Source organism: Bufo gargarizans, chromosome 2 (genome assembly GCF_014858855.1).
Source record: "Bufo gargarizans isolate SCDJY-AF-19 chromosome 2, ASM1485885v1, whole genome shotgun sequence".
NCBI classification, from domain to species: Eukaryota; Metazoa; Chordata; class Amphibia; order Anura; family Bufonidae; genus Bufo; species Bufo gargarizans.
Window position 1 is genome coordinate 134706743 of NC_058081.1, and position 13460 is coordinate 134720202.

General features: G+C 42.1%; 1 protein-coding gene across 1 annotated transcript in view; it reads left to right on the forward strand.

Annotated features, from left to right (window-relative positions):
• Window positions 1-13460, forward strand: part of RHCG (Rh family C glycoprotein) — a 111098-nt gene that overhangs the window by 48705 nt on the left and 48933 nt on the right. The window contains 1 exon segment of the mRNA XM_044283212.1: window positions 10653-10803. Within this exon segment, the coding sequence (XP_044139147.1) occupies window positions 10653-10803 (151 nt within the window).

The following is a 13460-nucleotide window of genomic DNA, read 5'->3' on the forward strand; positions in this document are numbered from 1 at the left end:
CTCTGACTGCCCACGTTGCGGCAACACCGAGGCAGATCATTTACATCTGTTTTGGGATTGCCCAATGTTGGGCAGCTATTGGAGATCGGTCCAAACCAATTTGGCTCGCAAACTTAACATTGTAGTTCCTCTGTCCCCCAGGATATGGGTCCTGGGAGACCTATCGGAGGTTAATTACCAGCCTATAAAACGCCAACTACTGACCAAGGTAATGTTTCTAGCCAGACTTCTTATTTCCAGATCATGGTTTTGCCCTTCTGCTCCAGACTGCAATAACTGGTTGGGTCTGGTTGAGAAAGTGAAGAGCTACGAGAGGATTATGCATAAACAAAGAGGATCCTATTTAAAGTGGGCTGCAGTCTGGAAGGATTGGGATAAGAATAACTAATTTAATTTATTTATTTATTTATAAATTTACTTATAATCTTTTTTTTTTTTTGTTTGTTTGTTTGTTTGTTTCCTGCAAGGTGGGGGGGGGGGGATGGAGGGGTGGATGGGGAATGATTTATTAGTAATGTATTATGTAAATGAATTTTTTGTATATCAATAAAAATTTATAAAAAAAAAAAAGTAATAAAAGGAAAGATCTGACCTTATTATGAAGAGCAGGAACAAATGTCAGTCTTAAAGGAGACGTGTCTTTTCTTGATAAGATGCGATGCTCTGCGCTGACTTGTGATGCTCTGCGCTGACTTGTGATGCTCTGCGCTGACTTGTGATGCTCTGCGCTGACTTGTGATGCTTTGTGCAGACTTGCAATGCTTTGTGCAGACTTTCAATGCTCTTTACAGACTTGTGATGCTCTGTGCAGACATGCGATGCGCTGGCTTTGATACGCTGCTTGCAGCCTTTGGGCCTAGTGGCGGGAAACTAGCTTGATGCAGTACGTGGTCCGTCCGTGGATAGTGCAGGCACTCTAGCTCTGGACCTTGGCCTCCCACCATGCGTCTCTTTCTCTCTCTAGGGATCGTAGGAGAGTTGGCGCTCTTTCTCTGACTATTTTGCCTTTGCCATTCTGCCACTTTAAGAGTCAGCTGCAGTTTGACTAATGCACACGTTCTATGGCCTTTATGGTACCTCCGCTGAGGTGTCTTTGCTTGCTCACTCAGTGAACAGCTGCTACGCAGCGGTATATGCTGGCGCTCCGCTGCTCTAATGCGCTCTTTACTGTACAAGTTGAGGAGCACTATCACTTCGCCCTCTGAGGGTAATAGTTCCACTGTGGCAGGCGCAGCACTATTAAGTGCCTTTTTTGCTGTGTTATTAGAATAATTTTTATATCTCTAACTTTTTAGTCCGGCCAGACTGTTTGTTACTCTGTAATTCTTCTAGTAGGTTTAAAGAGCACTACCAAATGCTTGAAATAACTTCTTTATTAACTTCAACTTTTCTTCATATAACACTGCCACCTCCGCAGCAGATAGTCCATGTACAAAACACGTGTTGCACAAAGATTCATGAAATGGCGGTATGCATAAGATGGTGGTTCAACTGTTCAATCTTGTCATTCAACATAAAATCGTGGATATATTTCTCTCTTGAGTATCTGTACTCTCACTTTAAGTTATTTAAGCACTTTATGATCTCTCTGAGAGATATATCTGAGGTCTAAGTAATAGTTCACTTGCTCTACTTGGTTAACAGTTGCTCTATACAATTGCTTATGATCTGGTTTGAGCAGTACGCATTTGTATGCAATTTGTTTGGATCGTATGATTGTATGGCTCAGTAGTTTGTTATTATGGTGGAACTGTAAGAAAACATACATATAACCAGTTCAGTATACAGTTATCACTATATTAACAGTAGGAACATTATATAACTGTTTTAAATACCTATTTTGGCCTCTCTGCTTCCATAAAACATAGCTCTTAGTGGAGTGTGTGTCTGTTCAGCTCCTCTATCTGGTGAATAATGATTCAGCATCTCCTGCTAGGGGAATTTCCTACACAAGCTGTGTGTGAGGCTGGCTGTAATTGGTCAAAACTCCTGGGCTGTGTGAGGTTATCTAGGATTGGACAAGACTCCTGACCAGCAACAACAGTTTAACTCTATGCTTTCTGTTTCTGCTGTGTCATTGAGCTTACCTTACATTATACAATGCATTTTAAAGGCATACTATCTTTTCTGCTTCTGTGAACACAAAATATAACAGTTGTATGACATCCAAACATGAATTCATTGAAAATAACTCTGCTTTTGTCTTTAACACACAAACATAGGAACTGTATTAAGGTTATTGGCAGGTCTAGCTGTATAAACACACAAGCTATATTAGCAACCTAGGACAGGTCTTAGCTGGCCAGCTACAAGGCGACTGGACAAAAAACTACAGCGGACTCCCGGAGGCACGGTGGGCTAGCGTTAGCACGGATGCAGCAACCTGTTCCCCAGCCGGAACATCCTGCTAGACCCTGGTACTGCAAGTGTGGAAGTAGCCTAAATTCTTCCACATGTATGTTTGTGCATTTTACTGTGAATGTCTACCATCATACTTCATCTTTAATATTTCTGTTATCACTGTAAAGGCTTATGAACACTATTGTTGGATGTTTTGCAGTCCGCAAATCGCGGATCTGCAAAACATGGATACTCGGTGTGTGCATTCCACATTATGCGGAACAGAACAGCCGGCCTCTAATAGAACAGTCTTATCCTTGTCTGTAATGCTGACAATAATAGGACATGTTCTGTAATTTTGCGTAACGGACATGCAGACATCTACAAAATATTCCAAAGCGTCTCATAAGCTAACTTGACCCAGGTAGTAAATCAATTAACACGTCACTTTTATTTGTGCAATTAAAACGGCTGTGAGTCAACACACAGGTTAAAAACTTTGTTTGCCACTCCTTTGTGTGCACGGATGACTCCTGAACGGGTGGTGGAGATGTGCATAATCTCCTCTCACTCCTTAACACCCAACATTTAATTACCAGTGAGTCTGTTTATATTGACCACCAGCTTAGTAATGCCACAGAAAAAGGTATGTATTTTTATCTGACACTTTATTAGTAGCTGTCAGCCCTGTGATTGAACGTCAATTAATTTAATTAAAGATACCTGGCTGGGTCTGTGTGCCCTTATTTTAAGAGCTACCTATTGATATGTTGTAATCAAGTTACTTCACTGATGTACACATCCTCTCATAACGGTGAAAACTTATCTGACACTGTGTCAGTAGTTGTCAGATACTTGGTTATTTACATACTGTCACTGACATTTCTATGCCCAAGGTGCATGGCAGAATTAGTGTGCTCTTATTTTGGAAGCTACCAGTTGTAGGATTTCCAATCAGTTACTTCACTGACATACAAATGCTCTCACAGCGTTGAGAAATTATCTGACACTATGTCAGCAAGCTAATAATGTCAGATAGGCAATAAGTAATCACAATCTAGTGATAGCGCTTTTGCACTTCAGTCGCAGCACTAGCCAGTGAGCCAACTGTCAAATAGTCAGCTAGTTTAGCCAGCGAACGTGTATTTCAGCCAGTACACCAGCTAGTAAGCCAAATGTAGTATTGCCAGTTAGTGATGAGTGGCAGGTGCCATATTCGATTTCGACGAAATTCGCGAATATTCGATAGAATATTCGTTTTATATTCGTCGAAATCGAATATTCGTCATTATTCTTGTTATCGCGATTAATATGTGATTTAAATAATCGCGTATTGCGATTGTAACTTAAAGACTACTCTCCTATTGAAATAGCAATGCGATTAATTCAAGTTAAAATAATCGAATTTCGATTTTAACTTAGCACTGTTATATTCCATATTCGTTAATTCTAGCCTAATATGGAATATAGCAGTGCTAAGTTAAAATCGAAATTCGATTATTATAACTTGAATTAATCGAATTGCGATTTCAACTTGGACCTGGTTTACTATGGTTGGCTTGGTAGAATTGGCGAATATGGCGAATGTATTTGTCATATTCCACAAAACGAAGATAACAAAGTATTCTGCATCTTTGTTTTATCTACCTATTCATCAACTTTGCTAATTCTAGCAATCATATAGGAAAGTTTACTATAGAGACGGCTAAGTTTAATTCCCTATGCGATTTATGACTGCTTTTAAAAAAACCTGAAAAATAGAATAATTATAATACCTGATAATTATTATAATTATTCTATTTATAAAAAAAAAAGCAAAGTAATATAATCGCATAGCGAATAAACTTAGCTGTCTCTATAGTAAACTTTCCTGTATCATTGCTAGAATTAGCAAAGTTGATGAATAGGTAGCTAAAACGAAGATGCAGAATACTTCGTTATATTCGTTTTGTGGAATATGACGAATATATTCGTCATATTCGCAAATTCTACCAAGCCATTGAAGCCAACCGTATAGTAAACCAGGTCCAAGTTGAAATCGCCATGCGATTAATATAACTCGAAGTAATCGCATGGCGATTTCAACTTAGTAATGCTATATTCCATGCTCATGGAGCGTCCCCATCACCATGGGAACGACTCCATATACTAGAATGTACTGTCGGATTTGAGAATTACGTTGAAATCGCAATTCGATTATTTCAAGTTATAATAATCAAATTGCGATTCCAACTTAGCTCTGCTATATTCCATATTAGGATAGAATTAACGAATATGGAATATAGCAGTGCTAAGTTGAAATCGCAATTCGATTATTATAACTTGAAATAATCGAATTGCGATTTCAACGTGATTCTCAAATCCGACAGTACATTCTAGTATATGGAGTCGTTCCCATGGTGATGGGGACGCTCCATGAGCATGGAATATAGCATTACTAAGTTGAAATCGCCATGCGATTACTTTGAGTTATATTAATCGCATGGCGATTTCAACTTGGACCTGGTTTACTATATGGTTGGCTTCAATGGCTTGGTAGACATTGAATCCAGACCCATTCACTTATATGGGGCTGTGCAGATCAGCGGTGATTTTCACACATCACTTGCGTGAAAATCGCAGCATGTTCTATATTCAGCGCAGGCCCCATAGAAGTGAATAGGACTGTGTGAAAATTGCAAGCATCCGCAAGCAAGTGCGGATGCAGTGCGATTTTAACGCACTGTTGCTAGGAGGCTATCGGGATGGGGACCCGATCTTTATTATTTTCCCTTAGAACATGGTTATAAGGGAAAATAATAGCATTCTTAATACAGAATGCTTAGTAAAATAGGGAAAAAGGGGTTAAAAAAATAAATAAAATAATGGTTACTAGGAGATGATGATGGTAAATTGGTAAAAAAAATAAAAATTAACTCAGTCCGTCCATTTGTTCACGCAGCCGCCATCGTCTTCTTTCTTCATCTTTCAGGACCTGCAAAAGGACCTTTTGATGACGTCAGAGCAGGTCCTGCTGAATGAAGATAGAAGGATCATGTAATAAGGGAAAATAATAAAATGAATAGAACACCTAACCCAAACTTTAGTGAAGATGTTCGGGTCTGGGTACCACATTCAGTTTTTTCTCACGTGCGTGCAAAACGCATTGCACTCGCACGGAAAAAACTGAACATTGGAACGCAATCTCAGTCAAAACTGACTGCAATTGCGTGCCTACTCACGTGGTTTACCCGCAATGCGCAAGTGACGCATCCGGAGCAATTCAGGGACGCCCGTGTAAAAGAGGCCTTAGGCTGGGTTCACACGGGTGTTGCGGGAAAAGATGCGGGTGCGTTGCGGGAACATGCGTGATTTTTTTCCCCGCAAGTGCAAAGCGTTTTAATGTGTTTTGCAAGCGCGTGAGAAAAATTGGCATGTTTGGTACCCAGACCCGAACCCGGGCTTCTTCACAAAAGTTCGAGTTTGGGTTAGGTGTTCTGTAGATTTTATTATTTTCCCTTATAACATGGTTATAAGTAAAAATAATAGCATTCTTAATACAGAAGGTTTAGTAAAATAGGGATAGAGGGGTTAAAAAAAATAATAATAATTTAACTCATCTCATTCACTTGTTTGCGCAGCCCGGCTTCTTTTCTTGGTGATGGATCATGTGATGGACCATGTGATGAGCGCAGTGACGTCACCACAGGTCCTTTTCCTCAAAGAAGAAAGAGAAGCCTGGCTGCGCAAGTGGATGAGGGGAGTTAAATTATTTTTATTTTTTAACCCCTCCATCCCTATTTTACTAAGCATTCTGTATGCTAATATTATAAGGGAAAATAATAAAGATCGGGTCCCTATCCCGATCGTCTCCTAGCATCCGTGCGTGAAAATCACACTGCATCCGCACTTGCTTGCGGATGCTTGCAATTTTCACGCAGCCCCATTCACTTCTATGGGGCCTGCATTTCGTGAAAAACGCACAATATAGAGCTTGCTGCGATTTTCACGCAATGCACAAGTGATGTGTAAAAATCACCGCTCATGTGCACAGCCCCATAGAAATGAATGGGTCCAGATTCAGTGCGGGTACAATGCGTTCACCTCACGCATTGCACCCGTGCGGAAAACTCGCCTGTGTGAAAGAGGCCTTAGTTTCCCCTTTGCACTGCCGGAAGATTCAACTAATTAATGAAGAGGCATGCATGATTGAATGAGTCAGCGTTCAGGGCTGATTCAGACTAGTTTCATAATTTTAATTAACTTACACAAGTTTTACAGTTGTATGTTGCAACTCTAGCATTACATAAAGTACAAATCTGAATAACTTAATGGGGCACATTTACTATATTTACCTTGCCTGTTTTTAGGCATAAACATTTTTAAAATGCAGACAAAAAATCTCTGCTCCATTGAAAGCTCCCAAGAGTACAACAGCGGCCTCCAAAATTCTTAAATGAAAGATATTCGGAACAATCAGCACTCTTTATAGAGATGGCTGCCCATCCAAACTAAGTAATCGGGGGTTAAAGGGTCTTGTTAAGAGAGGTGACCAAGACCCCAATGGTCATTCTGGCTGAACTCAAAAGATCCTGTGTGCAGATGAGAAAATTTCCAGAAGGCAAATCATCACTGCAGCGCTCCACCAACATGGACTTTATCAGGGGTGGGATTCAAATTTTTCACAATGCGAAGAGAAGATGTAACAAAGTTGCGGCACTCACCGGAACACTGATAACTTCTTTATTCAGACTTCCTTAGAAGACAGCATGAAGGATCCAGGGGCGGACACAATGTTGCAAGCGGCGACGGCCGTTTCACGCGTGGGATCGCGCTTCCTCAGGCCACTGAATATGTCATCGCGCACACATGCGCTTTATACAGGCGGACGGCTGGCGCCACCAGCCACTATCGCGCGCCCGTGAATTAATGACATGGATTAAAAGCATGCAAGCAGCAGGTACAATTGTGAGTGCTAAAAACAAGTTAATCAGCACAAAGCCGGACACAATTTATCTAGAAAGTTGCAAATCCATATATGAGAGGCGGGGAGAGTGTCAGGTGGCACAATACAAGATCAAATGCGATAGATGCATTACATTTCAGATAATAATGTTCGGGCTGTGAAAGCCGCATAGTGCCAGTATGGAAAATCGCAGGTGCAGCACAACATTGTAAATACACAAAATCGCAATTGAAAACTGCCCACGATGCCCATCCGCGTTGCCTCTCCTTTGCGGGGGTGAGCACGTCCGTCCCATCCCTAGGGGTGGTGACCGGCACCGCCTGCTCCTGCAGAGGGAGGCAAGGTGGATTATGCAAACTGGAGCGATGGGTGCGGCAGGCATGAACGACAAGAATGATATGTCAGTGTTCTTATAAATCGCATGCGTTCAGAATAGAGGGGGATACTTGCATGATGCGATTCTTTGCACTCGCGATTTTTCGCAATTGCGATTTTGTGTATTTACAATGTTGTGCTGCACCTGCGATTTTTCCATACTGGCACTATGCGGCTTTCACAGCCCGAACATTATTATCTGAAATTTAATGCATCTATCGCATTTGATCTTGTATTGTGCCGCCTGACACTCTCCCCGTCTCTCATATATGGATTTGCAACTTATTAGATAAATTGTGTCTGGCTTTGTGCTAATTAGCTTGTTTTTAGCACTCACAATTGTACCTGCTGCTTGCATGTTTTTAATCCATGTCATTAATTCACAGGCGCACGATAGTGGCTGGCGGCGCCGGCCGTCCCCCTGTCCGCCTGTATAAAGCGCATGTGTGCGCAATGACGTATTCAGCGGCCTGAGGAAGCACGATCCCACGCGCGAAACGGCCGTCGCCGCTTGCAACATTGTGTCCGCCCCTGGATCCTTCATGCTGTCTTCTAAGGAAGTCTGAATAAAGAAATTATCAGTGTTCCGGTGAGTGCCGCAACTTTGTTGCATCTTCTCTTCGCATTGTGACCCACAGTCTGCATCCTTGTTTTGCTGAGCACCACATAGTGAAGCATATTATACCACACCCACGGTTATTCTACTACTGACGGCAATACCAGTGGAAGCAGTGCCGCCGTGTTCTTCTCTCTCTCCCTTTGCGGATTCAAATTTTAACACGTTCCCTACTCAATGGCAGATACGCGGCATAACGACACATGTTTACATATACATACACCATAAATATGCAACACACATAAATACACCATATACATGGTACACATACATAAATACACCATGTATACACTACACACACATACCACAAAACTTTTAAAAAGCCTAGGGAGCTAACTATCAGTGTCGCGCAAATTTTTTTTTTTTTTTACAGCGCTGGCCCACTCCTCCCAATGTCTATCTCTACATCTCCCAACCCTGCTTAGTCTCCATTGTGCCCCCCACACTGTAGTTATGCCAGATCTGGGATGGTTGGGAGGTATGCATACATAAACAGACTATATAGACACTTCACTCAGATAATCACATATACAATATACACCATACAGTATATAAATGACACCTAGGCTACACTTAAAGTAGATTTACTTACACCATATCCATTTTATACACATTTGTACCTAGCCCTAAATACATATTTGCATACATATTATATTCAGTGGTATCCAGAATACAGCACCACATACATCTTACAACAAGTGACCTCTGATACAGACCTTCTTTCTTCATCTCCTTTGAGACCAGACCGCCATGATGATTTTTCACCCATCTATCATCCTCCTACCTTCTTAACAACTCACCTGCCTCCTTTACTAATAATAATGATAATGTGCACTAGTTCAAAAATGCTCCTGTTCTGTGTGCCAGTACAAAATAATTCCCTCAGTTCTCCCAGTTGAGCTAATGTCCCCATAGTGCCCCTATAATGTGTGCAAGTATAAAATAACCCTATATAATGCCCCTAGTAAATGCCCACATAATTCTCCTCTCCTCTTCCCCATAGTGCCCCCATAATGTTCCAGTATAAGATTCCCCCACAGTGTCCCCCCAGAATGTGCCAGTATAAATGCCCCTTCTTAGTGCCCCCATAGTCTTCTTCCCCGCCTTCAACACCATAGTGTCCTCATAATGTGCCAGTATAAGATTCCCCCATGTGCCAGCAATGCCCCCAGTAGATGCCCCCCATATGCCAGCAATATCCCCAGTAGTTTCCCCCCATAGTGTCCCCAAGGATGTGCCAGTAGATGCCCCCATAGTGTCACCCATGTGCCAGCCATGCTCCCAGTAGATACCCGCATGCTGTCAGCAATGCGATGCAGGCCTCTTCCGGCCTAGAGTCTGCAGCCTATCAGAGGAACAGGGAAAGGAGCTCCATTGTTCCACTGAAGGAAAAAGCACCCCAGACCATTATTGCGCCCCCTCCACTGGGGCGCGTAGAAAACATCTCAGGTGGGATCTACTTGTCATGCCAGTAACGTTGGAAACCATAAGGACCATCAAGGTTAAATTTTTTCTCATTGGAGACTAAAACTTTCTTCCACCTGAATGTCCCATGTTTGGTGCTCTCTTGTAAAGTCCAAACGAGCAGTTCTGTGGTGTTCAAGGAGACAAGGTCTTTGAAGATGCTTTTTGTTTTTGAAGCCCTTCAGTCTCAGATGCCATCTGATGGTTATGGGTCTGCAGTCAGCACCAGTAAGGGCCTTAATTTGGGTCGAGGATTGTCCAGTGTCTTGACTGACAGCCAATTGGATCTTCCGGCTCAGTGCTGATTTTTGGGGTCTTCCACTTCACTTTTTTGTTCCATAACCCTCAGGATCATTTAAGAAATTCCAAATGACTGTCTTACTGCGTCCCACCTCAGCAGCGATGGCGCGCTGTGAGAGACACTGCTTATGCAGTTCAACAACCCGACCACGTTCAAAAAGGGAGAGTTTTATTGCCATCACAACGTGTGACTACCTGACAGAAAATGACAATGAATCCACATCTTTGCACAGATTTGGACTTTTAAAGGCATGTGGTCCTAAAATTTTGATCAGCTGAAAAACAGACTGTTTCAGTTTAATCGGGATTTTCAATTAATTGAATGCTCAAAAAATGTTTTGTCTCACTCTCATTTCTTCTTGTTGCATGTTGAAGCTCTACTTGGAACCTTGTTAAGATCCAACAATATAATATAAGATTTTTTGCCATTTTTCAAGTAGTCCTAAACTTGTGTGTGTGTGTGTGTGTGTGTGTGTGTGTGTGTGTTTATGTATGTGTATGTATATAATATATAATGTTTGCTCTTAAATATAGCGTAATCAAGATGAGTATTTTTTTTATAATTCTTGGAAATTTTAATAACTGGAAATTATTTTATGTGATGTCTTTCAGCCTAATCAATGCTGACTTCTGTGTGGCATCTGTATGTATCGCATTTGGAGGAGTTCTGGGCAAAGTAAGCCCTGTGCAAGTGATGTTAATGACTCTCTTTCAAGTGACCCTCTTCGCTGTGAATGAATACATTCTTCTGAATAAGCTTCATGTAAGATACACGTCTACTTTACTTTACCTATGTATGTGAATCTGAAGTTTCTATTTGATAATTTGATTTGTTTTAAAGAGGACCTTTCATCAGGGTAGCTCAAGTCGAATTATTATTCTACCTTATAAGGCGGCCCCCACTGATGCCATGACACTTTTTTTCTCTAAAGAATCCCCCGTTTGTCTGCTGTTGGCCCCATATATTGTGGGGGCCAACAGTGGATGAACAGGGGGTTCTTTAGAAAAAAAAAAAAGGGCCATGGCATCAGTGGGGGCCTCCCTATAAGGTAGGATAATTAGACTAGAGCTAGCCTGATGAAAGGTCCTCTGCCAAATCTGTAGAGCATGTTGAGTAACTTTAAGTACTTTGTTTTACTTATTTTACCCCATAGCATCTTATTTTATAACCATTGCTTATCTCATAATTCTGTTGGTTGCTCTTAGAAACAGACACAGATATCACCTAAAAGTTTGTTTTTTAGTTACTCTGAATTTAACTTTAGAAGTGCAAGATTAGGAAAGATAAAAGCCAGAATCAGTAAACGGAAAGGAAAGATAGCTTAAATTTGATACAATTCTGTTTAAAGCAGATTTACACCTGAAGACCGCTTTCACACAAACGATAAGAAACGTGTCAGAGTCTGTTTAGTGAAAATTAATTTTGCCTAAAATCTTTCTTTTATTCCATCTGAATTGCATACATTTTTCATGTGCATGAAAAAAAAACCCGGAAGAAAACATGAATCTTTTAGTAAGGGCTTGTTTACACGAACGCAAATTGAAGTCCACAATGCACGGGCACCTTCCGCGGGGAAGGCGCATGGGGATCGCAGACCCTTTCCTTTGAATGGGTCTGCGATCCCTCCGTTCCGCAAAAAGATAGAGCATGTTCTATCTTTTTGCGGTGCGGAGGCACGGAACGGATCCCCAGAAAGCACTCCGTAGTGCTTCCGTAGTGTTCCGTGCTTCAGTTCCGCATCTCCGGATTTGCAGACCCGTTGAAATGAATGGGCCTGCAGCCGTGATGCGGAATGACAACGGAACAGTGCCCATGTATTGCAGATCCGCAAATGCGGTCCGCAATATGGGAACGGGACACCAACGGTCGTGTGAACGAGCCCTAAGCATGAGTGAAAAGCGAACCGCTCACCAATGTCGTCCATGTTCTGCCAGCTTTTTTTCACTGACTTGAAGGGACCATACCTGTGTGAAAAGTTGATGAAGACAGAGCAGGCTGTGATTTTTCCTGAATGGACAGATGGTCAGCGAAAACCAATGTTCATGTACATATACCCATTGAAATGAATGGGTCATGTTCAGTCTGGAACCTGTACAGTACATTGTAAAAATGGACTGCATCCAGCAGGAAGCATCACTCATGAAATTAGCCTTAGGCCTCTTGCACACAAACTTTTTTTCCCCGTTTCCGTTTTTTGCGTTCCGTATAAGGACCGTATATGGAACCATTCATTTCAATGGATCCGCAAAAAAAATAAAAAAAACAGAAGGTACTCTGTATGCCTTCTGTTTCCGTATTTCCATTTTTCCGTTCTGTTCAAAGATAGAACATGTCCTATTATTGTCTGCATTACGTACAAGGATGGTACTGTTCTATCAGGGGCCAGCTGTTCTGTTCTGCAAAAAACTGAAAGCACATGGACGTCATCTGTATTTTTTGCGGATCCGTTTTTTGCTGACCGCAAATACTGAAAATGCCATACAGTCGTGTGCAAGAGGCCTTTGGCCTTATGAGTGCTGCAGAGGGTTTCTGGTTTTGTTTAGTGAAACTTGCATGATTTCGCAAGCAAGTTCAGTCAGTTTTGTCTGCATTTGCGTTCAGTGTTTCAGCTTTTTCCATGCGGGTGCAATCAGTTTTCATGCGTTTCCATGCATGTGAAGAATTACAAACAACATCTCCTCCTAGCAACCATCAGTGAAAAACGCACTGCATCTGGTTTGCATCCAGGTTACATCTGGATGCAATGTGTTTTTCACTGAAACCCCATTCACTTCTATGGGACCAGGGCTGCGTGAACAACGCAAAGCAAAAATAATGCGTGAAAAACAACTCGTGTGCAAAGACCCATTGCAATGAGCAGGTCAGGATTCAGTGCGGGTCCTATATGTTCATTTCATGCATTGCACCTGCACAGAAAACTTGCTTGTGTGAAAGGGTCCAGAGATGAACAAATTTCTCAAAAATTACATTTGGTCAGTTCGCCAAATTTTCCGAAAAGATTTGATCCGAATTTGTTAGCGGCAAATCACATTAAAGGGGTTGTCCAGGTTCAGAGCTGAACCCGGACATACGCTTATTTTCACCCAGGCAGCCCCCCTGAGGCTAGATCGTGCAGGGCAAGGTCTCTTTTGTTTTCAACAACACACTGCCGGGCGGAAACTTCCACCAGGCACTGTGTTTGGTGACGTCACCAGCTCTGATGGGCGGGCTTGAGCACTGCCCTCGCCGTTTTACTGGTTGTGCCGGTGATGTCACTGGGCTTCCTGACAGCCCCATGGAGGGCCCCAGTACGTCACCGGATCTCCCAAAAATGCCTTTGCCCTTTAGCGCAGGGCAAAGGAGAGCATTGGAGCATGAACTGCTCCGATGCTCAAGTCATGGGGGGGGGGGGGGGTACTGCCGGGTAAAAATAAAACTGC